This window comes from Amblyomma americanum, chromosome 6 (assembly GCF_052857255.1).
Source record: "Amblyomma americanum isolate KBUSLIRL-KWMA chromosome 6, ASM5285725v1, whole genome shotgun sequence".
Classification (NCBI taxonomy): Eukaryota; Metazoa; Arthropoda; class Arachnida; order Ixodida; family Ixodidae; genus Amblyomma; species Amblyomma americanum.
Window position 1 is genome coordinate 169,507,467 of NC_135502.1, and position 26,800 is coordinate 169,534,266.

General features: G+C 47.7%; 1 protein-coding gene across 3 annotated transcripts in view; it reads right to left on the minus strand.

Annotated features, from left to right (window-relative positions):
• Positions 1-9,659: 9,659 nt before the first annotated feature.
• nab (NGFI-A-binding protein homolog) overlaps positions 9,660-26,800 on the minus strand; it is an 867,324-nt gene continuing 850,183 nt past the window's right edge. For all 3 annotated transcript variants that reach the window (XM_077628086.1, XM_077628088.1, XM_077628087.1), the window contains 3 exons: positions 25,352-25,437; positions 22,385-22,618; positions 9,660-16,632 (listed from right to left, as the gene is read on the minus strand). In XM_077628086.1, coding sequence (XP_077484212.1) covers positions 16,220-16,632; positions 22,385-22,618; positions 25,352-25,437 — 733 coding nt within the window. In that variant the 3' untranslated portion in view covers positions 9,660-16,219. The remainder of the gene's footprint in view (positions 16,633-22,384; positions 22,619-25,351; positions 25,438-26,800) is intronic.

Consider the following 26,800-nt stretch of genomic DNA (forward strand, 5'->3'; position numbering starts at 1 on the left):
AGATAAGTTCTCTGGTGGTGTTCCTGAACCGTTAAACTCTATTGCATGCTGTAACGTCGTTTTGGCATTGCGTTAAGACTCTCACAATGTTCCGTGGTTAGTTGCATCGAGATTTTCGAGCATGTTTTTTTTAAAGATGAGTCCCGTTAAAGAAGCGTCTAAACATAGTTTAAACGAGACACACAAACCAGCGCTGGTTTGTGTGTCTCGTCTCTTACTTGGTCTGTGTGTGTTTGCGCTGTTGAGCCACCACTATGCATCGACACCAACTAGCCCAATCTGCAGTTCTTCTAAAGGGTTTAAACATTGTACCGACAGGACAGCGCTTGTGTTTAGCTGCTGTGTTCAGCATTACCCTTGTTACACCACTTTTATCTTTGTCCTGACCGGACCAATAGTATATGTAATAAATAAATAAATAATTAGCGATTTCTGTGCCTAATGAATGTAATTGTCGGTTACGCCATGGCACATCATGAAGTATAGCCAACACCCATGGCGCATGCAAAAGGCTGTTTCGCATATTCAGTACCGCTCACTGGTTATGGAACTCAGACGTGACAGGCAAGTTTGCATAGCCATGAAAGCGTGAGGGTTGCCGACAGTACATTAGCCATGCCCAGACTGCCAGGCAAGCACTGAGCTGCTCGAGGGAGCAAGGCGCCTCTTCCCTCCTTCCATGGATGCCAGTGGGAAGCCTCTATTGAATTCTAAGGATTAAAGTCCTATCTGCGGCACTTTTCAGCACGTGAGTGACCACGTTGCTAGTGCAACCAGCATCTTTGCAGCACGAACCTTGCTGGCCGCCGCGTAGTAGACAACACATAGTCAGGCATAGAAAAATATTTTACAGCGCCAAGAAGGAAATTTCCGTGTGAGACTACAGTGCCCAAGCTGTTGAGAATAGTAATCCTGAAAGCTGACGGACTCATTTGGTGCAAATATATGTTTGCAGAATCAGTATTAGTACGGTTATATGGACAACCCGACCAGGATGTTGAGAATCGTGTTCCTGTCGGAGAAAAGCATCAGACCGTACCGCCTCATCGTCCAGCACTCAAGGCGGAGTTGTTCCAGAGTGCAGAATGGTAGAGAGAGAATACGAGAAAAGAACCAAGATCGTACTCCACAAATGAACTTTATTTGACAAGACGTCATGTGCGTGTGGAACAAAGGAGGGAAGGGATGTCTTTTACACTTGTGCTTTTCACTGGACACAGTCGTTTTCGTGTTATGTACACCAGACACAACAGCAGGTTTGACTATGCGTACATGACATACAATATTTCGCGGAGAGGACACCATGGAAGAAGGAGCAAAGATGGCGGCGGGTGTGGCATCCACAAGGCAGCAGCGCAGGCGACAAGCAAACGTGGCAACCAAAGTCGATCGTGAGCATCGCAGCTGCAGACGGACACGCGAAGAAAAGAGCGAGGCGCGGGGGTGGGGGCTTGTTTCTCTAGAAGCTCACAGCAAGCGGGGAAATCCTTCACAGGGCATTCGATCTTGATGTGTTGCCTGCAGTCGGCCTTGCACACTCGATTTATCTGTTATGTTGACATATATACAGCCATATCTTCCGCAGTCGAATATGAACCTCATTTGAAGTTTCCTTCTTATCAAGCCGCCAACTTTCCTATTTCTAGACACGATCCACACTAGTGTGCAGGTCCACTATCCGTCTTGAATCTTACATTGCCCGAGCAGCTTCAACCAGGTTCGTACAAGCAATGCCAGCTGTGCCAGCAGCTTCGTTTTTTGAGACAGCGTCACAACATTCATATCCACACAATTTTGTGACATCATTGTGCATCCGGCATTTAGTATGATGTTTCGTAGCACACTTTTACTGCTTGTCTTCTGAGCATCGCTAAACACGCCGTAAAGGAGAAGGTCGCGGAAGCATTTAAACCGCATCACAAAAGAAAAGAAGGCCCGGTTCATAAATAAAGCAGGGTGATGATTTTTACATTGTCACGCATAAACAAGTTAAAGATACAAAACTCCTAATGAAAAACAAGAGAGTCAGCTCCGTACTTACTAAGGACAGTCACGTGTCTACTAGCCCTCTTTTCCAGAAGTTATGCAAAACATATAATATCATACAGCAGTGGTTAAACAAGCACATTCACAAACGAAACCTGATGTTGTTGTTGTTTTTTTGCGTACAGTCACAAACACACAACTAATGACTTGAGACGGTAAAGCAACACAAGCGTACAACACACGTTAAGCCTAGTGTGCCACTGCTTTGCCAGTCATTCGACTGAATATTGATGATGTGCCCTCGTCGAGCCTGCACACCCTAGGAATGGTTAACAAAACCTGAGTGACCACCAGCAGTGACTGTTTCTGTAGCCGGAGGACAGTGACGCACGTTTGCTGGGAAAAAGAAACATCGGTATAGGAAATATTGCAGACTTCCCGTGCAGAAACCCGTGTGATGATCAAACCACAGTTTCAACTGAGCTAGGGTAGAAAAAACTGCGGTCGACAAGGTGCGATGCGTACCACTCGGGAAGGATGACCGCTGCCGGTGTGTTCTTCCCGCATGTACAGTGGCCCTTACATGCCTGTCTCATTTCTTTTAATGCTCATTCTGTTCCTAGTACTCTATGTGGTGGAATGGAGACGTTGTCTGCTATTCGCAAGCACTTTGTTGCGCTAGAATGGTCACTACAGCAAAGGAACACTGAGGACAGTCTGAACTTGTTCTGTATGCATAGGCTGCCCCATTCTGACCACAGTGAGGCTAGTTTCACCCGAAACAGTTTTACAGCGCCGCTCTTGTAAGCGCCCGCTCGTGCATGAAGCGGCGTCCCTCGCCGTCGGCCTCGGCAGAGCGAACAAGTGCAGCGGCAGTTGAAGCTGCAGCGATGACAAACACAGCGGAGGAGGAGAGTACGGCGGCAGCCTGAAGATGGGCTTCGTTCCTGCGACTCGCTAAGAGGTGGCGCCAGGGTAGCCTGAGGCAGCGAGGCTCAGAGGCGGCGGATCGGTGTGCACGCTGCCCCAGCTGGAACCCACAGCTGATTCCGTTCAGCACTGCGTGTTTCGTATGCGCTCCCCAACGGGTCAAGTAACGAAGCAGCTGCGCTCAAAAATCTCGTTACTCAGAAGCGTGATCGTCGTTTCATTTTATGCGCTAGATAAATACAGGTGTCGACACCATCGGCCGACTTCGCAAGTGCATTGCGGTGCGTCGACATAGGTTTCTGGGCGCGCATCTTAGAGGTTACGTTACACCCCCATTCACTTAGAAGCGGTGATTACTTTCGATATACACCTCAGTGGCGTAAAAATTTTGAATTCAATTTTCTTTGCAATACCTGCGTCTTTTCCCTGCCTACATACTTCAATATACCTAAAATGAGCCATAAAGTTCAGTTTCAGTGAGCAAAAACGTAATCATACGGAGTAGCCCTCAGTGCCCCTTTGAGCAGTTCGTTGCTTTTCCTGGATTCTTCTAACACTCTTAGGGATACATTTGAATGAGTTCCGGCCCGAGCAATGTCGAAAAGGTACACCAGTGTGCAAGCCACGCTTTCGCGAGGATGACACTTCCCTAAGGAGAAACTGTGTTGACATGTCTACCAGTGGAAATATTTTGAGTGGGAACTGAACAGAATACCTGTTTATTATTTTTCACCCGGAGAACATTCCTACAAGGATCCTCATATGTCCATTCTTCTACTCTTCGCACGCTCCTCTGGTTTCTGTAGAAAATTTGAACATTATATTTTTTTCTATTTTTCACTCATTAGACGGAAACGCAAATAAAGTTTTAAGAATTCTCCAGTAAGTAGCCCCGACAGCAACCCTTTAAACCGGTGCCCAGGACCAAGTTATCCTTGCAAAAGCAGCTGTATTGCACTCGGCACGAAGTAGGATACGGCGCAACCCTTCCACATTATAGCTACCTGCGCGTTTCTCAAGAGAGTGGGGGAAGAGGGAACACTGCTGTCTAGCTGCATTACCAGGGATTCGGGACCGCGCCAAGCAAGTGCCACTGAACTTAGTGGCCCATGAAGTTCTGCTCTGCATCCACTCGGTCGTTCCTTCTCACGTCAAAAGACGACGTCAACGCTCTGTGTTTGAATGCTCCAAGCCATGCGCCACTTGGTAGGGCCAGCAAAGGAAACGAGAAGCAGTTGTCCCGAGTCCCCGGTAACGATTTCGCTGCCGCCCTTCTGACGGTGTGGCAGTGCGAAATGCGGGAGCAGTTCTTAGAGGCGTCGCCCTGAGAGCACCTGGAAAGTCACCAAGAGAAACGTTAGTGACATATTGAGCGCCGATTGGGACATTTTGTAGACCCGTACACGTAAGTGCAAAAAATGACAACCATTATTTAGAGCTGTACGCGCGTGAAGAAAAGCATCCGATAAAGAAGGAAAAATTTTTGGTCACAGAGACATTCATACAGACACGACGCGGAGGTTACAAGGAGCGCAAGAGGTAGACAGTATGACGTGCCAGTGATTGCCCACATCTATCAACTCATGTTAACACAGGCTTCAGCTAATGCGCCGATATTGGTGAAGCGCAGCGATTCCAGATTGTACCTAATAAATATTGTACTAGTGTTCTTTGTCACGTCTTTCCCGCCGGTACATTTTTTTTATCACATACTGTAGGCCAAAATGTGGCCGAACCAGGAGCTATGGCATAAAGTGGTAACACGTTAAACCTCAAATTATGCTCGGCAGTCCCTGAAGCAAAGTATGAAAGACGGAGTGATGACAGTTCGTGCAGAGTAGGTAAACTTGCTGCTGCTGCTCTGGCAGCTGCAAGGCATTGTGTACAGCCTAGAAAAATTAAAATTCGAAGGAAGGGAATATTTTCCAGTCATGTTTTCTTTACTGAACAGCCCCCTGCTAACATGAGATTTGGCACACGAGTGTCAAGAAAATTGTTTTCGGGAGGCAGAATGGACTTGATTGTGTCCTTACAATCTGTTCCTTATCTCTTTGAAAGGTAACAATAGAAATATTTACAGATGCCCTAAAGTGATGAAATATTAACTAGTCACTTTCGCAGCTTCGCTAGAGGAATGCCTGGAATGGAAAAGCTTCGGCAAAGAGACGTGGATGCTTGGAACAAACAACGCCAATAGGCACGTGTATAGTCAGAGCGGAAGGTACAACCAGCGGAAAACCCCTCTTCTCCTGCCCCACTGACATTTAATGCCCCCCAGATCCTCACTATCGTCCTCCAACGTGGCGAGCCTGGAACCAGCTTCGGCGACCCTGGCGCAGGATATTCTCGACACTTAACGCTGTGTCGTGTCAATGTTCTCTCTGGCTTCAGTGCGATCGCCAATATATTGTTCACATCAGGCCCTAAAAGTAAAAAAAACGACGTGTCTGTCAGCGATACCACAACCTTCTAAAGGTGGCTATACATTCTTCTATTTTTTTTTATCCTGCATCAAAACCGCTTTGACCGCCCAGGAATCAAAGTCTGATATCATCTACTCTCCTTTGCTTTTTCATTATATTTGTCAATGTGATGGACTTTTTTTCTGCTGCTTTGTGCATTATTTTTATTGTAGTCACCTATACTTCTTGGGGATGCTATTCCTTTACTAATTCGTAAATAAAAAGAAATAAAATGAGGTAGAATCTTAGGATTCGACAGGTTGCAAGAAACGAATATGAACGACAAACTAATATTTGGACTCTATAAGGCCTACCCAAGCGAAAAGAAAGGCGTCGAAATGGGGCTGCTGTAGACATGACACCACGAACGCAAACTGGCCAAGGTTTGTCACCGCGCAGAGATGTGAACTACAGTAAGAATTAAGAAACACAAGTAGCCCTAATTTGAATGCACGCTCACAGACTTTCCTTACGGACAAGCTAGCGAGCCCAGCACGACCCAACTCTCGGCTCAGCGCCACCTAAAATAGGTTGGGCTCTGAAAAGGGAGATAAAAATAAAAGCTCCCTGCCCACACCGCCGTAGGCAACCCGGACTTGCAAAATGTTAAAAGTAGATCATGTTCTATTACGCCTTTTGTGTGTTCGCCTTCTTTCTGGCAAAAGGAGCCTACTTGTGCACATTATGCCTTACCCGCGCTCGAAACGCGCCATGGTTTATGACGCGTTTCAGCGGAAGGCGTATTAGCTTACGCACTAATCACGCTCTCCGTATTTCAGTGATCTTTCAATGATAGAGCGTTTAATGAAAAGTAATGCTTATCGTTGCTGACCATTTATCTCATGCCTTTGTCGCTCAACCCACTTGCTAATACTAAGACTGGCAGTATCTTGAAATAAATAAATACCAAGACAGGAGGCCACGTGGGCTGCCAAGTGGAGAGCGAGCAACGGCATCGTCGTAGGAAGTCAGCAGAGCAGAGGCATCGTCGTCCCAGCTTCCGCGTCGCCCACACAGCGTGCGCGCTGTTTGCCGGAACCGCTGAGTGGCGCTCACGGACGAAGAAATCTCTTTCAGCGCGTCAACGGCTGCGCCCGCTGCCGGCCTCGACCCGCGCCATTCAGCGCCGATGAGCGTCGGGCCATCGCTGCGGCCCTAGGAGGGATCCGACCTTCGACGTGAGCTGCGAATTTAGAGTCGGCCGCGGTACCCTTCTCCCGCACTTAACGGAACCGCAGTGTGTGTTGCAGCCCCGTGTGGCATGGCTCATATGTCCGGGACGTTAGCTCGCCACCATTTACTGACGCTAAGGTGAATTCCTTTCAGTACAGAAAGGAGGACTGCGCGATCAAACCGACGGCAAAGGCAGACACAAGTACACGCATACACAGCTGCCCCAACATCCGACTGATCTAGTTGGGCTATATAATTCCCCTCGCCGTCGGGCACTAAAAGCGGTAGTCTGCGCCAATGTCGGTGTGCGTTCTTACGCCTCCCGTTGTCCTCGATTTTCTTCGGGCAGTTTTTATTGTAGCGATAGCTACATTACGGTACCATTTCGAGCCTTCGGCGTGGCGGCGCACCCACAGGGTGGTAGCGCCGCCACGCTGTCATGTGGTTGGTCACATGGTGTGGAAGAGCTGCCGGCGGCGCACGACGTGACTGATCACGTGGTTAGTCACGTGGCTGGTCACGTGACCAAGTTTCACTCGGCCAGCTGTAGCTATCGCGTCACTCCAGGTTTAACCAGAGCTAAACCACCCCCAGTTTCTTTAGTAGAGCCATGTACTAACTTCGCTGAACCCTTGCTTTCTGGAGGCGAATTTCTGCATATATTTGCTTTAACAGGATGTTTCTATTCACCGTTCCCCAACGGCGGATTGCGAGTGCGCGTTATGTTCGCACGAAGTATCTCGGACACCACTAATAAGTAATTCTCTTTGAGGCACCGGACCATTGAACTGCGTTCCATTTTTGTGTTAGCAAGACCCAACAAAGTCTTGCCGACTAAAGGCCCTGAAAAATTGTATACCTGCCTGTATTTCTTTTCACGCATTCGGAGTCTTAAGCCCAAAACATCGCCGGAGAATGATTCAATGTCGAGCCTACGATTCCAGAAGAAAAGGAAACAGTATGGTAGCCGCAATCTTGAAAGGACAATTGATGCCAGGAGTAAAATCGAAAATAGGGAACTATACCTGCTTGCCCTACAAAGCTTACTCGTGAATTGACTAAAGCAAGCAAAGACCACCGTTCAGGAGAACAAAACGTACTGAGAAGCGACAGTGATTCTATCTGCTCATAGCACTGGAAACGAGCCCTTCTCTAACACTTTATTTTTGCTTTCTTTCGGATACACGTAGGTTTACTGGAGGCCAGAGAAAAATAAAAAAGGCCTTCTTTTTCAGGCCTTGGAGCAATTCAAAACTTGGGCGGAAGCCTGACCTGCGGAGTGGAACATTCTGTTCCGCTTCGGACATTCAACAAATCTGAGACTGGATAATGCAGCTCCCGCACATAATGCTTCTAAGCTTTATGTGTTGTGAGTACAATGGAAGACGGGGATCCCTTTCCACGCGCCGCACGAACCATGCCAAGAACAGGAGCAGAACCTCATTTGACGGCTGTGGGAGGCCCAGGGGGCTTTGTCCTGCAGTTTTTAATCCTGATGTGATGAAAAAACAAAGCGCCAAAAAGCGCATACCAAAGTTTCGTGACGGTGCCATGTTTTTGGCAATACCAAGTCAACATCGCGGAAGAGCCCACGAAGCAAGGACGTACGGATTTTGAATATACAAACTTTAGAAGTAAAAAAAAGGTAAGAGGAAAAATAACACTACTAAAGTCTACTGTCAGAAACCTTGCTGAACTGAAATGATAGCCTGAGATTCACCGCTACGCGCACGGGCATAGACTCAAGGCAGTCGTATCTAGAGTGACTCGAAAAGATTTCAGAGTGCCGCATTCATACTGCTCGTGCCACCGAGCATGGGAGGCTGCCGCAGCCCTGTGTCGCTAAAACAATGAACAACGTTTGCAGTTCTGAAAGCAGCGCCCTTCCAAATACTTTGGGACTGCATAGTCTTCAGGACCTGCCTAGGAGCCATAAATGCTGCTTAAAAAAAGCTGCGTTTTTTTTCCCCCGATCTTCGATAACGCACAGACTCTAGTCGTGTCTGCAGTTTTTTGTCACAATACACTGCTGCAGGTTGATACAAAGCTGCCAAACGATGTACGTGCGGCAGTTCATGATAAGTGAGAAGCTTCAGCAACGCATTGAATGTGTCAATGGAGCTTGAGCAGCCTTTTATACAGCAAGAAGGAAATTGCGCAGGGCTCATTGGATGGGAAACACCGGAGCTGAAACACACTTAACCGAAGGTTGAGTATATATGAATGGATGAAAATAGCACTGTACAGTTTTCTGATTCCATCGTAAATGATAAAGAATTATATTCCGTATATTGTCTTGCTCGAAATGCTGTAATATAGCATAATTGTCATTTACGTCGCGCAGCAACACTGATCAATTAAAGCAGCAAGCTTCAGCAGTACCTTTATTCGCCGCATTGGTGCAGAGAAAGAAGTAACATTTTTCTTAATTGCTTGAAATTGAAAGCGGGCGGTGATTCCTAATATAATGAAAGCAAAGTGCACGCGCCTATGCCGCTTTGTGCGTGACCGCCATCGGCCTTCCGCTCCATAGGGAATGCTAGCAACGAGGCTGGTTATCCAGGGGGGCACCGCACGAGTACGGACGAAGAACTCGCCTCCACCGAAGTAGCAGGAAATTTTCAGATATGGTAGTAATTAAATTGCTACTATATGATGACAAGAATTTAAATACTTATTTGCTATATAATGTGTTTACATCTGTGTTCTAGTAATTTAGCGACGCAATGCATTTCTTTGACGCAGGGCAGAACGAAATAACATTTTTTTTAAATCACCTTTATTAAATATGAGTTAACCCTTTATGTTGGGAAAAGTTTCGTCTTTCCGCTGAACGACCAAGCCAAAATTTTCCGCTCTGAATCTCAGTTCTTGCAGTATTTGATATAGGTGTAACTGTACGTCCACTGACACAGTTGCACACCTTAAAAATATCTGCAGTACCTTTTGGAAGTAATTGTAATGCCATTGCATTCTGGGATCATTTACTGGCGATGTAATTTAATTGGATTTCCGTTGTTTCTCCAGATATCGTTATTTAATTACCGTCATAACGTAAGTTTGCCCCCCCCCCCCCACCCCACCCACCCCCCGCCCATATGGGCAAGCTTCTCTCGTATCTGACCACCCCGGGGTTCTCCTCAAAAAATGCGTTCAATTGCGGAACAGGAACCAATCAAAGCAAATGTGCTCCGCTTCCGGCCGCGCTGAAGGATTCTCGGTTAGAAGGAAACCATGCGAGTGAAAAAGCAGTCCCTCCCAAAAAAGCATTCTTGTCCAGCTAAGGTTTATGTCATGCGGTCGCTAACGTCACACGCACACCTCATGAGCAAATACGCGTCTCCACAAACAGCTGCGGGGAAATGGTCACAAATGACATTCACGTTATTTCTCGTGTTCGAGAGACACTATCGCGCTCCACGGAAAGAGGAGGCAAGAGGACGAAGCTGCCCTCTCCCTCTATCCGTGTGCCTGCTTCGAGCTGGTGCATGTCGGAGACGAAAATACCACCTTCTGCATCCTCACGTTCGCCTCTCTAACATGCAAAAGAAATGTAACCTCAGCGGGTCCGAAAGAAATGTAACCTCAATGGCGCCTACCGAGAAATGCCTCGGCATTCGTCTTACCATTCATCTTTCCTCGTTGGCGAGCACGGAAAAAACAAAATCAGGGCCAACGCTTCCTCAGCACTTCGAGAACGAAATCTCTTCGCCTTGCAAAGCACATGTGCCACTTTACCAGAACTCAACCGTCCAGCAGCTTTTACCACTCGCGATTATAACCGCTGTTCTAACCACGTCGAACAATCCCACTTCTTTATTTATTTCATTAAATTGTTTTCAGCCCGCACCCTGCCGCCATCTCAGTGATGCTGCTCTTCCCATCGTCTTCATAATCACCTAGACTTTACTCACGCCTAGTTCCAATGTAGCCAGGTGTTTTACACGCCTGCACCACCACCTGATAATGACACAGCCTCCGATGACGTTATTAACATCCGAAGTTCTGCCTGACTTAGATGCGAGAAGTGCACATATTTGAGCAGCCATCTTTTCCAATTTTTTTCTTGCCTGTAAATAGCTCTTCCTAGTCTAAAATATGAACCACACTGTGCCTTATTTGTCCTGTGAGGATGACTATTGTAACTGCACGCTTAAGAAATTTACAGCTGTGTAAAGGCTCTCATTTCCAGTCTGTTTTAGTACCAACTCATTAATTATTGCTGCCAATAATATATCATTGTTTTTCTCTCCACTGCTACATTTCCGCAGTACAAGAACGAGCACCTGGAGGAATCTGAATGCGTTAACCTGTGTGGCTGTGGCCGGTGTCTGGAGAGTCAGAATCACGGATTCAAGCGCAAGCCGCCTTCCCGCACTCGCCTAGAGGCCACCAACCGTGCGTAGAGCTCCCTGATCTCCGAAGAGGGAAAGCAAGGCAGAACGCGGATTCGGGTTTACCATTTATGGAGCTTATAGCAACACTGCGCATTCTACTTCAAGCGGTCGCAATTGAGGCGTAGCACGTGCGCCTTTGACTCTTGCGGTTTCTTAAACTGGCGCTTGCTTCTCTACCTGATGCCTGCCGGCTGCTTGTAGCCACGCTCTCGAATATATCCTCACATTTCAGGAGATATTTAGCTTCCCTCAAATCTCCACGGGCCTCCGCCCTTTCCCTCACCTCCACAATACAGTATTCGCCGCTGCTGCTCAACGTCCGTGTTCCAGAAGTTCGTGGTGCTATAGGAGCGTTCGTGAGCATCTAGGGAACTAAATGCAGAAATAAATAAAAGTTTCTCCAGCCCAGGACAAGTGAACACGTGAGACACGCAGTGACGAGTCTCGGACGGCCTAGCCAAATACGGGGCGAGTGGCCACCTTACAGCGAGTACAGTAGCGGCATTTACGAATGGCATACTGGTGGAAAGAATACCGTAGCGTGGGCACACCTTTTCACGGATAATGTACTTTTGACTCCTCAACAAAACCCGTTGAAGCCCGGCAGGGAGTTGTATAGGTCGCCAACTCGCCCCGTATTGCGCTGTTTTCGCGCTCCAGACAAATGTGCGGAAGAGTTTACTACCACCTCCGATGTTGACACATCACGACAGTATTAAAAGAATTTACACCTGAAAGATAGGACACGATAGTGCGGAAGCCATATTCAAATTGTAAGCTTCGATTGCCTCCTCGTTCTCAGACGAAGTTGTCTTTGTCTTCCCTATGACTAGGCCGGGAGGCTCAAATGCGAGCCCATGCGACTGGTTAACACTAATTCATATTTGAGTCACACGAAAAAACACCAAGGACGCGTCGTGCTCTCGGCGTCCTGTTATGTATTAAGGCGAAAGCCTTTAATGGCTCATAATCGCGGCCACGGATATGTCCGGCGTCCGGTACATGCTCGATAAGGAAACACGGTGGGATTCGGACCACCATCCTTCCGTCCCCCTGATTTTTTTTCTATGTATTTGTCTGAATACGTAGCGCTGTTTAATTTCAAGAAAAGAAAATGCATGACCAACTAGGCCCGAAATTTGTTGTATTACGCTTCGTAACGTATCTAACATTGGGGAAAAGAACGGTAACCGATTCTCCAAGAATTTCAGGGCACTGCATTATCTTTCATCGAAACTTGTTAGGTGATCACTTTTTATGGTTATTACTAAAGGCCCATTTTATAATCTCCCAGTAGTGGGACCCTAAATGCGGACTCCTTAGGAGTAAAACCGCCATTTTCATGTTATCACCTTAAACGTACATTGCTTTTTTAATTTTTTGTTTCAATTTCTATTTCAGATTTCTCCGGCTTTTCTCAAGTAATGTTCTTGTAATGAGAACGGAATCCCAAACCAAATAAATAGAGCATCAGTCTATCCTGAGAACATATTGTACTTGCATACTGCCTAATATAATCCGGTTATGCAGGCTATAGCTCAAGAACGAAGCGGCGGCTGCTGTTTAAATCAGGCAGGCATAGACCTATTTTGATGACTTCGCCGCAAATCGCCTTGCACCTGCCAGCGTGCGTCTGCTAGTGGCGGTGGCAGCTGCAAAGGACCTTTACAGCAAGCCGCCGCTGTGGCTCAATGGTTATGGTGCTTCGCTGCTCACCAGAAAGACGCGGGTTCGATCCTGGCGGCGCCGGTCGCATTTCCATGGAGGAGAAATGCTAGAGGCCCGTGCACCGTGCGATTTCAGTGGACATTAAAGAATCCCAGGTGGCCGAAACTAACGGGAGCTCTCCACTACGGCAGCCCCCATGACCTGAGTAGCTTTGACCAGGTTGTAAGGACGTACAGGTCTATGATGCCAGAGGTTGGAAGGCCTGCTTTGAAAGGCATTTTCCGCTTTGCTCTTGGGTTTCATCCCAGTATAGTAACGCATTTTTGCTGCTTTCAGCCAGGTACAACCGGAAGAAAGCAGCAAAGATTTCGTGCTGCGCTTGTATTTGCACTTTTTAGTCACGCTGTCAACCCGGACTGTTATAAAGCGACATCTTCCCCCCCTTGTTTGATAGCTAACAAAGAATCTGGGTGTTCCCACCCACAAGAATTGCCTTTCAGGATTTATTAACGTCATGCCATGCGCGCCGCCTATAGAGAAACGACGAACGTCAAGACAAGCGCGGTGGTTCAGTAACGGAGGGCGGCTATCATGAGGGGCGCAGATCACAAGTTAGCAGTACGACCAGCGAAAACTGCTCAGCAAAAACTAAATTGCCAGAAGCTGCTAGGAAGCACTGCCTTCAAAAGTTCCGTGCAGAGTACCACTTAGTCTAAGCATTGTTAAGCGTAGAAACATGAATGTTGGCAGCGTACACTCGGGTTGCATTTCACATGGCAGTGCTGTCGCATGGAGAGAACAAGTCGACAACCCAAGAGCGTCGCGGTGCTGTTAATACTCAATGTACCGAAATGGCGAGAGTTTGGGGGCCTTTTTAACCGTATTCTTAAAGAAGCAAATGCGATATCATTTAGGTTGCCTGCTAAGGTGCCTACAATGATTCTTCAATCTTCCTTTGGGATTTTACCGCCAACACTAGAGTTGGAACCGGTTCCGTTGTTGTTATAGCATATGCATGAGCTATCACCGTGTTTAATGTTAAATCACCTTCCGTGGAATTGTCTTGTGCGATTATACTAATACCACCCACTAATCCGCCCTACTGCCCCACCAAATCAACCTTAAACCCTTCTCTGTGGTGGCCTACTTCCAAAGTTTTGGCCTGCCCTTTGGAATTTTGAGGGTGGGCTAACTTTAAATTTTTGTGGGTCCTCAGATTTTCATATTTAGCGGCGCCCTATGATTGGTGCACTGGTGGTCACGTGGTGTTTAAGACACCACGACCCTTACGACCAATGAGAGAATTTCGTTAAGAGACAACCCGAAAATCTTTTGTGAAACGGCCACATAAATGCTATAGCATGAGTGGTGCACCAGCCAGAGCGTGCGGGTCTCTCCACCAACGAATGTCGAGAAAAAAAAATGACTACTCATAAGGGGAACAAAGACAATGACTCCGCGTAAAAAAAGGGCGCCTGGAGACATGAATGTGTTCTTACAGAGCTGGCTTATAATTACCATAAAATGCACCAAGAAATAATAGTCATCAACGATACAATTAATGGATTCACCCACATTTCTTAAACAGATATGTGACTGTGGCCCTCAGGAGCGTTTAATGTCAACGCCGCTGCTTAACGCACAGCGCTCGAAAAATGGAGGCAGGAAAAACACAAACCATTCAGATCCTTCGTCAGCTTTATGGCCCCATATGCCGGCGACTAGGCCATAATAGTAAGCAACAAAAAAAAAGAACTTTAGCGCAGATTTGATAAGCTAAGTGCTCATGCCTTAATTTGCCCAGCCTGCCTGCTGACTCCACTCTTCAGCATCGAACGGTTTGGCCAAAGGTAGTTCTCCGTTTCTACTGCGCACAATGCATTTTCGTTTCATCTCCCCTCTTGCCCAAGTTAAATAAGCCTATCAGCACAAGCGCGTACTGGCTGTCTCAAGGGCGCAATCAAAGAGTCCCACTTCCTATCATATCAGATTTCGGCTTCGCTATGCTTCTGCAGCCAGATGATAAAAGGAGAACCGTTGACTCCAAAGCGCAACATCGGCTAAAAAGAATTCCTTGGGGATATCGCGGCTCAACGAGGAAACTTATAAGGCTATGTACCAGATAATGCGACGGAAGAAGGCCATCTGGTGGAACACGAAAAAATATTCCCCTAATTATGCCTCCATCTAAAGTGAGTGTAAGTGACTGTCAGAAAAAACGCGCTTCTGCGTTAGGCTTTCCCCTCTAGGTCATTCACGAGTCAGCATGGTAAGACGATGCCTTTCGCTGCCAGGGCGAATGGGATGGCCTCGCCGAACGGAGAGGGCACAGAGCAACACAAGCGCTGCTGGAAACTGTGCGGGAAGAGGCTACTGGGACGTATGAGACTAGGCGGACCATGGGCGCGTTCCGCGTGTCTGGCACCGGCAGGAGCGGCGCCGACTAGCAAAAAGGGACGGCGCCGCGGTCAAAATGGACTGTTCGGTGCTGGCGGTTGCGAAACTCCGTTCAGGTGTCGTCTAGAGACACTTTAGTTGAAACTAGTGGTTAGAACCGCTTCCTGGGAGCAGGAACTGACGCTATGACCAATAACAACGAGTGGCTATGACCACGAGCGACGAGCTGTATTATTTTCTGCGGCGAAGATGATCGCATAGAGTACGCCCAGCTTCGTACATCGCAGCCGACCGCACAGAAGCGCCGGGCGAACGGCGTGATCCATTTCCGGCCCCCAGCCAGCGTCCATCAGCTCTGTCCCTGTGGCGCCTCGAGAGGCGCTTTACCGCCGCGTATGCGCGCTGCTGGGGGGTGCAGGAAATGCAGGCACACGTCACCACAGCACCAACCAGCGGAGAAGCCCTCGCTTGCCTACGCAGACCCATTCGCTGACCGCGGCGCCACCGTTTCGAATTCGCACGTCAGCAGAGGGCTTGCTATAGGATCGTCGAGGAACAACAGCTCTTGCAGCTGCACAGAAGGGCTGACAAGAGGAAACAGCAGCTATCCGCACTGTCATTCAACTTCAGTGCCGGCGTCCTCCCTAGGGAGCGCACTGCCGATGATTTCTCGATCAGTCTGCACAAACCCTTTTTGTCGCTTGCCCCGACGAAACTGGCATGGAGGACAAGACGCTCTTGCCGCCGTTCTGGTATCCACCTGTTCCAGCAGGCACTGTATGCCGCCATGAAATGCGGAGATGGCTGCCTCCACGGAATCCTGACCATCAAGGTCAGGGCTAGTGTGTCTTGGGGGGCAGCGTCCCTCGGACGGACACGCACCACTAAGCCGCACTGGCCACGCACTAGGGGAAGCTGTTTCCATGCTCACCTGTGGTAAGCGACGGTGCGGCAGTGGAGGCGGACGTTGCAAGAAAAAGTGGCCCGGCCTGTGCTCGCGATGCAAGGCTCTTTCGCAAAGAACAGCGCACACGCAAGAGAGGCGGCAGCTGCTCTGTCCTGGCTCACGAAAGCGACACAGAGTACCGTTGGCTGCTAGCGCTGCTCGCGTACATTCGGGCTCTTTCCGAAGGGGCCCGCAGTCGCGAGCAGCGGCTCCGTCGCCGAACCGTCGCGCCCCCTGCACACCTGAGGCCGCGCGGCTGCTCAGTCCATCTTGACGCTGGTACCCGCAGGGGAGGCGGGTTCCTGCTTCATGAGACTCTTCTGAGACAGGGCGAGAAGCGCGTTGAGGCTGTTCTCGGCGTCGGCCGCGTCGTCCATCGGAGGCGGTGCCATGCCGTTGGGGTGCTGCTGCACACCGTGGTGGAGGTCGAGTCCATTGCTGCCCTGCCGGTCGTGGCCGTTCTGCAGCGACGGGTGCTGAGGCGGAGGAGCCCCCTGGACCATCCGGGACGTGCCCACGTAATCGCCCCGGTCCAGCCTGGGGGGTCTTCCGCGGGGTCGCGAAGGCGGGGGAGCTGGCGGAGACGAAAGGTCCGTGGCGGTGCAGTGGCTGTTGGCGCCGCTCGACTCTTCGGACTTGATCTGCGACGCCAGCTCCTTGATGACGCGAAGACCTGCGCACAGAAGCGGCGGCTCAGCAGTGGCGGTGTGCTGCGCCGACTATCACAAGGGTGCCAACCTCTGTCCTGTGGTTTTGCAGCGCTAGCTGCATTAACCTATATAGTGGCCCGCATGTCATTCGGTAACAGAAAGATAGAGAATTATATAGATAAGCACAACAATACCGGCTCGGACATCGCCACTCGAGCCTGGTCTCCATCATTCGGCGACGGCCAACTGGGACAACCGAATTCTGGAGCTCTCACCCAGATTAAGTGCACTTCCTGTCAGCCACTGATAGCCCACTGTGGCTATCACTCGCATTTCATTCCCAGTGGCCGTCGCACGTAGCTTCATAATTTCGCGAACCAGCTAACGCTGATCTGGTCGTACCCTGACAATTGTGACCTTTTCGTACTAGATGGCACATATTCTAGAAGTAGCAGAAATAAATAGCTACTGTCCAGCTTTCACACAGCCAGCCGAACGCGGCTGGAGTGAACATAAAGTGTGCAGCGATTTTCGCAATGACCATGAGCACGAACGAGTGCAGGAGACCCAGAAAAAATCGCTGTGTTCAGGCACAACTGAGTATACTGAGAGAGCTTCGTGAGCGTTTTGTTCTAATGCCTCATAAGTAAAAGAGCTTCATAAGCGGGATTGTTGTATAAAAAGCTATATCGTAACTATGTGCTTATACTAATATGGCACGACTTCGTGCGTTGAAAAATTTTAAAAAAAAGCAAAGATAGCTGAAAGAAAGAGTGGAACAAAGGGAGAAAGAATTCCACGTCCACAAACGAAATTCCAAGGTACAGTTACAACATATTTCCACACAGGCGTCATTTTAAGTACGAAGTAGCTTATTAGGCACCTGCAAATTATGCAACTCTCAATACTACAACCGCTTGCATGTACTTAGTGATTTGTACCTCGCTTAGAAACGCAGATTTCTAAACAAAACCCTGACTGGGACAAGCGTTCCAAGAGCGTTAAGGTATACGTTGAGGATTACTTAGTACATTGTGATGACTATGGCACGAATCCCCTTGAGGTTGCTTTACAGGTATTAGCCTGCTTTATCCATACTCTTCAGCCGCTCGTTATCACGCACGAGGTTCCCACGCAAGGGTCATTGAGATTCCTAGCTCTCAGGCTCTAGTTCGCAAGGGGGAAGGTCTGCTGGGCATATGAACCCAGAGGTGGCAAGGCGCCACTCTCTTTCCAGTCGGCGCATTCAAAACTGGATAAAAGCTCTATTGCAAACATTTATTCGCCTAGTGAGCTTAAGAAGTCGTGCATTCCCGCAATGGAGTCCAGTTTTCATCGCCAGGTTGGCCGCCTTACTCAAACTGGTTACCCCTTGCACCTTCTTGTATCTGTGGCGGAAATGTAGAAAAATAACCTCAAACTCGAGCGTGTCGGTGCTGAACAAGTTCGCGAGAGCAGGGAAGCGAAAGCAAAACGAAGGATTGTGGCCCTGCCATATGCACACAACGTATTCCATGGCTTGAGAAAGATTGGTGGCAAATCAGGCGTTAATGTCGTTCTGACAGCCCCAAAGACACTGAAAAGCCACTGACGGCGTGTGAATGCAGATCAGCTAAAAAAGCAGCAAAGGTGGACAATAAACCACCAGAATCGCTTCGTGGAATACGCGAAAGCCGTTGTGCAATCAAAACCTTTAAAATGTGAGAAAGAGTATGTTAGGCAGACGGGCAGGTGCACCAACGAGAGTCTGAAGGAGCCCAAAATTAATGTTGATCAAGCCTGCAGGCATTTAGGTACTCATGTGCAGTATTCATGCACGTATTCATGTGCCAGTATTCATGTGCCCCATGCCCGAAGCATGTGCCACGGAATTCAAACGATGTAAAGTGTTGAATAAACGCAGTGAACAGTTGGTCCGCGAGATTACTGAGGCCGCCGAGATAGTCAAAGGAAGGGACCAATGCGTAAGCAAGCCGTTCATATTGTTAACAAAAAAGGTTCTTCAGCTGTTGGGCGTCCAGTAATCTTGCTCTGAGTGTGCAGGACGAAGTAAGAATCATAGATTATTATGTTGTATTATGATGTAAAATGACGTGCCTGTGACGCGTTTGCAGTCCGTACAAATATAAGAAGCTGTGTCCTTTCCAATTAAACGTTGTTGAAAGTCGCCGCTCTGCTCGTTGTGTGTGCTTCTCTTCTCGTGTTCCGCCTACGTTCTGCGCAGTTAACGTCAGGACATCAGGTTGCATTTTTTGTGGCCTAGAGACTTCTCATCGTCAGACGCTTTGAATAAGCTTCAAGACACGTGCACGAAATAAAACTAATATGAGACGAGTCGGGGTATGGGCGCAAATCATTTAACCCTGTCCTCCGACGACAGTCACCAGAAAAAAAAGGAAAACTTGCAAAATTTGGCATCAGAAGAGGCCAGCAGAACAGCAGCAAATTTATGCTTACTTCACTGCGTCAACGTCTGCTAGTCGTGACAAAACTGTTCGCTCAAAAACTCTTGAGCCCTTGTTCTTTCCTGCATGGCACTAAACCAATGAAGCCTCGGGTTCTTTCGCATGAAGTGACGATGCGCCATAGCCTAGTTTGCATAAAATGACGCCTCCGCAACGTTCGCCTTTATTTGGCAGCGAGAACAGTGGTCAGGGCAAGAGCTGTACAAATTTGACCTGATCTGCATCCACTCCTTTTCACTTTGCTACAACTGCCTCTTTCACGGTGTTCTGTGTAGACATGCCAGATTTATCGCCATGGGCAGCGAGATCAAAATTTCAAACGCAAACTTAGACAAAACAAGCTTCGAGAGCACAAAAGTAGCTTCGAATTCAAGTAAGTAAGTAAGTAAGGTTTGGTTTATGGGGGTTTAACGTCCCAAAGCGACTCATGCTGTGCGAGACGCTATAGTGAAGTGCTCCGGAAATTTCGACCACCTGGGGTTCTTTAACGTGCACTGACATCGCACAGTACATGGGCCTCTAGAATTTCGCCTTCATTGAAATTCTACCGCCGCGGCCGAGATCGAACCCGCGTCTTTCGGGCCAGCAGCCGAGCGCCATAACCACTCAGCCACCGCGGCGGCTAAGTAAGTTCGCTATTGCAAGCATGTGTACATACTTGAGGGGGAGGGCAAAAGGCATATTAAGCCTGACGAGGCCCGTCCCCCCACGGCATTCGAAACTGTCAAAGCTGAAGGCATGCCAGACGTTGGTGATGCAGAAAATCGAGACAATGAAGATACAGGTACATGGCAATGCATTGAAACCCACAGGCCTAGGTTAACTATACCCATCGGTAAAAAATTCATCGGACGAGCCCCGTGCTGGCAATGCGAGCTTCAGCGGCATCTTGGATAGCGCTTTGTAACAGCCGGTAATTTACACAGGGCAGGGTGTGAAATGTGTTTTGTTTATGCCACTGCGCTCGTATTAGCATAAAGGGAAGGCTATAGCGAACGGTTTTGTTGACAGGGCAGAAGTTGCCGGGGCAGTCATGAGCAGCCACGTGGTGTGCATGGCATGTGGGGATAATCATGGAAGGAGACAGACAATGACGCTGTGATTTCACCGAATGTGCGAAACAACGCCGTCGCTGAGAAAAATGCAGACCAAGAGAATTCTAGAGCGTAGCAGCGATAACTTGATCGATGCACGGATAGCTTGAGTGTCGATCAGTCAGTTTGCGCACAAGAATGAATTCTGCTGCAACTCCTGCACTGACGTTCAAAATATCTCGTGGGTATTGTCCATTCAGAAAAAGAAAACTCTAAGAAAATAACATGCCAAAAGTTGCCATCGTGTACGTCGTGCCTCTGAACCGCAAATCATAACGATGCACAATTGCTAGCAAGCCAAGCAAGAGACGGCGGGTGACCGACGACTGGTCTTTGTGAAGTGCACCTATGCGCACAACTGAAAAGGCGGGCCACTAATCCTTATGGAGAAAAAAAAATGAGCCGCCTGGCTAAAGGTGGGAAGGTGTTCAAATGTCCAGCGTTATCTCGATCACATGAGAAGCATATTGAGAAAAGATTTCACGAAATCCTGTATTTTAAGCGGCTAGTTTCCTTAACTCCTTCCTTTCTAGGGGACTGTAATCAGTGACGGCACATTGAGAAGAAGGACGCACAACTATAAAAAAAATCCTGTCGGTTTTTGTTCCACGATACGTTCTTTTTTATGTCTACCATGAATTATCAAATAGGCAAAGTGATACCTTGATGACTGAAAGACCTCGAGAGGCACCTAGTTAAATTCATTTTATTCTCGCTCATAATTACAAGCATATGCCAACGGCTCTTAATAAAAGTTTGACATGCCTTGATAACGGCAAGTATTGTGTATTTCTGTAAAAATTAAATTACAGTTCAAATATTGTTTTCTGCACTGCACTATATTTAAAAACATTTCTTCTTGTATCCTTTCTGTTTCTGTGAAATTATTCAAAACAGTGTATGATAAACATTTATGAGTCCTATAACATCCTATGATGATCCCAACTTCCTACAATAAACCTGTAATGACGGCACCCTACTATGATCTGGCTGGCCTATATGACCGCTTCTGTCGACACACCACCTGTGGCACTATGTTAGAGGAAGACGAGAAGAAAAAACAAACTTGCGAAGTTCATGCTGAGCACAGAGCAGCTACCGGATGTTTGTTAGACAACAGTGTGCGTTCGAAGTGAAGAAAAAGCTGGCCCGGGACAGTGGCAAAGTGGGTGGGGAGAGAAGTCTGAAAAATTTTGTGTGATATGTTAGCCGCGGTTGCATAGTGAAACATCCCAATTTACGAGTGCCATCTTTGCATGCTTTCCAAATGACTTATTGGGAAACAATTTTAAACATACAGAGTCTACACAAACCATCTGCACAACTCAAACGCATACACATAATATGTAATCACTGGAAACAACGCGAAAGGGATGTGGAACGCCTAGTGAATGCATATGTGAAGCATAAGAATTTTCAATCCTTTTTCAATATCGTAAACGGACTCCAAATTCACACAACGCCGAACGTATGGAACGTTTCAGTAAGGGGGTGCAGGGCGGGAATAAGCTGAGATTATCTGGAGACGCCTTTGTCTTGAAGCGTATACGTAATATGAATGGTGACGACGATAATAATGACGATCGTGGAGAATAAATATGTGAAGTGGATAGGCTTTCCATTTTGAGCAGTTTAACATCTTTGAACACATTTTTCTTTTTTTCAATTGTTCGAATTATTTGGTAAATTAAGCACTCTAATTTTTTTTAATTCGCATCATCAAGCATTGCTCTTCATTCTGAGCATTTTGACACATTTGAACCCCCTTTTATCAATTTTTTTCTATTTCTTTAATTAACAAATTAATTACAATTATTTCATTAACTCTTCATCGCCTGTCACTCACCAATCAATCCCCAATCACCCGAACCACAAATTATCATGGTACAATATTTTTTTTACGCAGCCCCCGATTACACCACACCAGTTCGAATCCCTGCCGCGAGCTAGGCTCGAACTGTACCAGTAAGTTTATGCTGTACGAAACACTGAATCGTATGACAACATGCGGAAAATTCTGCGGAAAACAGGTGGCATCATACTATTTCTTTTATGCAGCCCCCGATTATTTCCGACACGCCAACGGCTTTTCGACAGAACGAGCTGAATAGGCTATCGCGTAAAATAAGGAAATTACGGCAAACCGACTCCTGAACCTCCGCCAGGTGGGTAACAGCGGAGCAGCCTCGCATGCACATCTTCGGGAAAACACGCACCTTCGTCCATAAGCGTCTCCTGGACAAGCTGCTTGGTGATCTGCGCTGACGTCTTCTTGACGTTGGCCATCTTCATGTTGAACACGTCTGCGGCACTCGGCTGCAGCGGTTGCTGCGGCTGCTGCTGCGAAGAGGCCGGATTGCCGGACTGGTTGGAGTCTTGCGACGGCGAGTCGTGTGCCTCATGGCTCAGCGTGGGCGAGGAGTTGTTGCTGTATGCCGAGAACTGCGAGTCTGCGATACAGGACACACATCAGTTGGAGTGCACTCCCCGCCCTTTACACCCCCTCGAGGGTATTTCAATGTGCCTCCCACTCACAACCTTACACACGCGAGAATAGGGTGGAACATTAGCTCGAACACAAGAAGTGTACAAGTTACAGTACGCTTAATTACTAGAAATCTGTTTTCATGCAATCGCAGCACCAGCGAACATTGGAACAAGTTTGACATCTAAAAGTGCCTCTCGTGTTTCGAATTCATTTACTCACAGAAAAAATTCAGGTAGTGAGTAGAAAATTCAGGGGATGGATTATGAGAGTTTGGATAGTGTTAGCAGCAACCGTTACTTTCGTGACAATAAGTAGAATGCGCCTTCTAAGGACAGTCTACGTACTCTTGCAGGGTGGTCATACTTATTTTTATTTTTACAGGATAAGGGGCAGAAGAACACAAAGACTTATGGAGCTTGCGAGGTGACAGATTGTATTAAACAAGCATTTTTTCCAGAACAGCGCCTTCGTTTCCTGTCATCAAATATGTTGTAATATACTTATAACTAGGACATGAACAACAGGAGTGCGTCCCTCGTTGGAGCCAGCAGCGCTGGCCAAATCAGCCAGGCTGATTTACTTAGCTAATTTTCTTGCTGTGAATGGTAACCACTGCACCCCGTATGAAGATGCAAGTATGCTGTAAGTACTTTTGCATAGGTCGCATACCAGCAAGGTTCACATCTCGTGAGGGCACTATTACGACGAGAGGTGACTGCTGCCAAGTTACGCCCTGTGTCAAGAGAAGTTAGTTTGGCCGCAAACTTACGGCAGCTGCTCTTTACCTGCTGAGAAGCACCGTATTTTACAGTACACACACAAGGAGCCTTAGGGGTCAGTGTGCCTTGACAGCAAAATGCCCTTTCAAAAAATGCAATGAGCGACTCAGCAGCCAATGAGGAAGGTTATTTTGCCGCTCACTGCAAATAGTCAGAAATGCGTGCGCAAACCTCTTTAATATTACCAGTTGTGAAACTTCCCATATGGTCCGCACATCAAAAACGGCTGTCCGAGGTGGCAAAAATTCAGATGTTTACAGACTACCGCGCCCTTTGCTGTCATTAACGTAAACAGAGTTCATGTCGAAAACTCGAAGATTGTTACCAAAACGCACAACTTCCTGAAACAATGAAAGCGAAACAGATGCTTTAAAAAAACATAGCTATACGAGTCTGAGAGATAAATCAAGAAATAAAATAAGCAAAAAAAGTTTTTCGGAAGACAATGGCATCATTTAGCAACAGGTTTTTTTGGCTGCTTTCAGATGGTGGCACCATCCTAGTCTCTTTCTGAAGCGGCGTCTCCCAACTGGAACGATCTGACAGCTCTTCTAGAAACAATGCAAGCACAGTAGCTGCGGAGCGAAATCTCCCGGCGGACACGAGCTCGTCGCACTGCAACAAAGAGGGCAAACCAAACATTGAAATTCAGGCACCTCAAGCACTCAGATTAATCTCCCCACCATTTGCAAACGTTCTCTCCCCCAGTTCGCCTAGTACATTTGTGGTTAGCAACGGCACATAATTAAACCATGAAAAGCGAAGGCTTTCAAACTGTGTGAGAGTCAGCGATTCTTGTTTCTCTCGCCTAGGCCGCGCAGTAAATTTCTGCCCTGTTTGCAGAAAAAGTACACGTAGTACACTCGCCAGCATCTGAACAATGCAGCTACACCGAGTGTACAATTACGATTTGTGCAATGCTTGCCTCTCGCCAGAGGGCATTCCGTCCAACAGCGGTCCATAAGTGCGCTGTTTGTTGCATTTTGAACGAGATGTACAATAGCACTTTCGAACTTCTTCTTTCGAGCATACATTTATCTTGCGTTCTAACGGGTAAATTTTCTTTACGATTAGAGATTTTAATTTCAAAAACTGAGAGTGATACGTCGGTGCAGTCTCAGCACGCAAACCGCACTGCAAGGCGAACATTATCTAGCGGATTTGGATCAATAATTTCACCATTAACTGCATAAAATTCAGTAATCCACTTTGTTAATATTTTCATTTTAGGCGGTAAGGTCATATTGCGAAGTTAAAGGCCGTCGACATCTAAGGGAACCTCTGCTTTTTTTTTTTATCGGCAATGTGGCTCTAAATATGGAACGTCCAAAATACCCATAGAAAAGTTCGTTGAGTTGGCTTTCCCGCATTACACATAAGGAAAATGACGTCGTTGCGCGTGGTATCGCCACTGAAATCAATTTAACTTCTTCCACATCATACAATGCACAAACTGCGTCTGGATTTGATCATAAGGAACGCTAGTGACTCCATTTTGGAAATATTTAATACAGAAAAACCAACCCAACGCGCTTTCAACTCTATTTTTGAGGTTGGTTGTTTCGAGGCACATCGCCGAGTAAAAAAATTGGAAAACAGGGTTCGCCCTTAATATTGGCCGCCTTTAATTTCGCAATACGAGCCGGCCCACTAAAAGTGAAAATAGAAACTTTTATAGTGTGATTTTAGTTAAATAATCTTCGAGTTAATGATCGACATTCGGTACAGAATGTCCGCCTTGGTTTACAGTCCATCTGCAAAAACGCACCAACGTATCGCTTACACTTCAGATAAAAATCTGTAAACGTTTAAAAAAAGGTCTCCCTGTTTGTCTCTCAGATGATGTCGCAAAACAGACTACAACTGGCAATTGAGGACCGCTCTTTCGTGACCCTACCAGAGAGAGGTGCGCTCACCCGTGTCGTCGGTGTCCACTTTGTCTTGCTCCGAACAAGACGAGAGTCGACCGTACTGGCCCTTCGCTGCTGCGCTGCTGCAGTACCTGCGGGGAGGACGAAATACGCTGTCAGCAACAGACCAAATACCGCCGTGCTCTGACGCCTGCTCCCCCTGCCCAACTTGTTCATTGATTTAAAGCTGCTCTTCCGACTGCCCGCTGTCACCCCTGAAGAAGGAATCAGACCGACGCCGAAGCGTCAGGTTTTTCATTAAAGTTCCGGCTAGAGAAAACGTGCCCGTTTTCTTTATAAACGCCGCGGTGAATGTAGGGAGTTGGTCCAGGAGATGTGTTTTTTTTTTGTGCGGTACTGTGCACATTAACTCAGGACCACTGGATCGGAATCCTTTGTGAAGAAACAGGGAGTACAGTTTCAAAAACTAAATCCGTGCAGGAAGAAAACCAATAATAAATCGTCATAAGCATCGCGGACATGACTTATATATCAACACGTCTGAATTCTTGTAACTCGGGCAGTATCAGGTGTTACGCCCAAGCATCTTGCAGACCTCACCAGAAGACGCCATCAAGTGGGAGGAAGGAGTGAGCGGGAAATAAACTGCGTAGGCCTTTCCTCGGTCCGCACAGCGCAACGTTTAGGCCGCATTATTTACGCCCACTCCCAAGTGGCCTCCAAGACTCCAGACGAGGTGCTGACGATACCCAGCCAACCGACAATGCTCTCCGACATCTTTGTTCTCTGCCCAGGCAGAAGCAGAGGGTCGTTTTTTTAGAAGCAGCACAACTAAGGCCCACCCGTGCAATGCGTCGAATAATGGCAGTCAGTTTCATGCAAAGGATATAAGGGAAAACGGGTTGAGGCCAGGCCACGGGAAGTGGCAGCAGCGTCGCTTTCAGCCGCGCACCCATCACGTGTGCTGGGGGGGGGGGGGGGGGGCACTGAAGGAGCGAAGCGAAATATCCAGCTCGACAATGAGGCCGTTGACTGACAGCCCGTGTCAGTCACGGGGAGCTGGCGATGCCTCCCTCTCCGGAGCGCTCAGTGCGCGTTCCGCTCCTTTGTGCTCCCCTCTGGTCTGTTCACACGAGTGCGGGATCATGACAGGCAACGATTCGCCGCGCTCCTTCTACCTCCATACTTCGCTAACCGAGGAAACTTTCGTCCGCGACTTCGAAGGACCCCGTGCCTCATCCTCCCACCTGGTATGAAAACTCAAGCAGTCGCATCAAAAGTCAGCACAGAGCGGTTGTTGTGCTGGGTGTTGAACGGTCGTGGACCGAGCGCAGTTTTCAATAATGCGCATTGATACCTTCCTTCTGGGTTTACGCTGTTGAATCAAAATTCATAACTACTAGAAAAGAACACGGCACACAAGCGTTCACGTGCGGATGCGACAAATTACGCAAGATGTCGCGTCACCGGTTGGGATTCAGCAACCATGTTCCG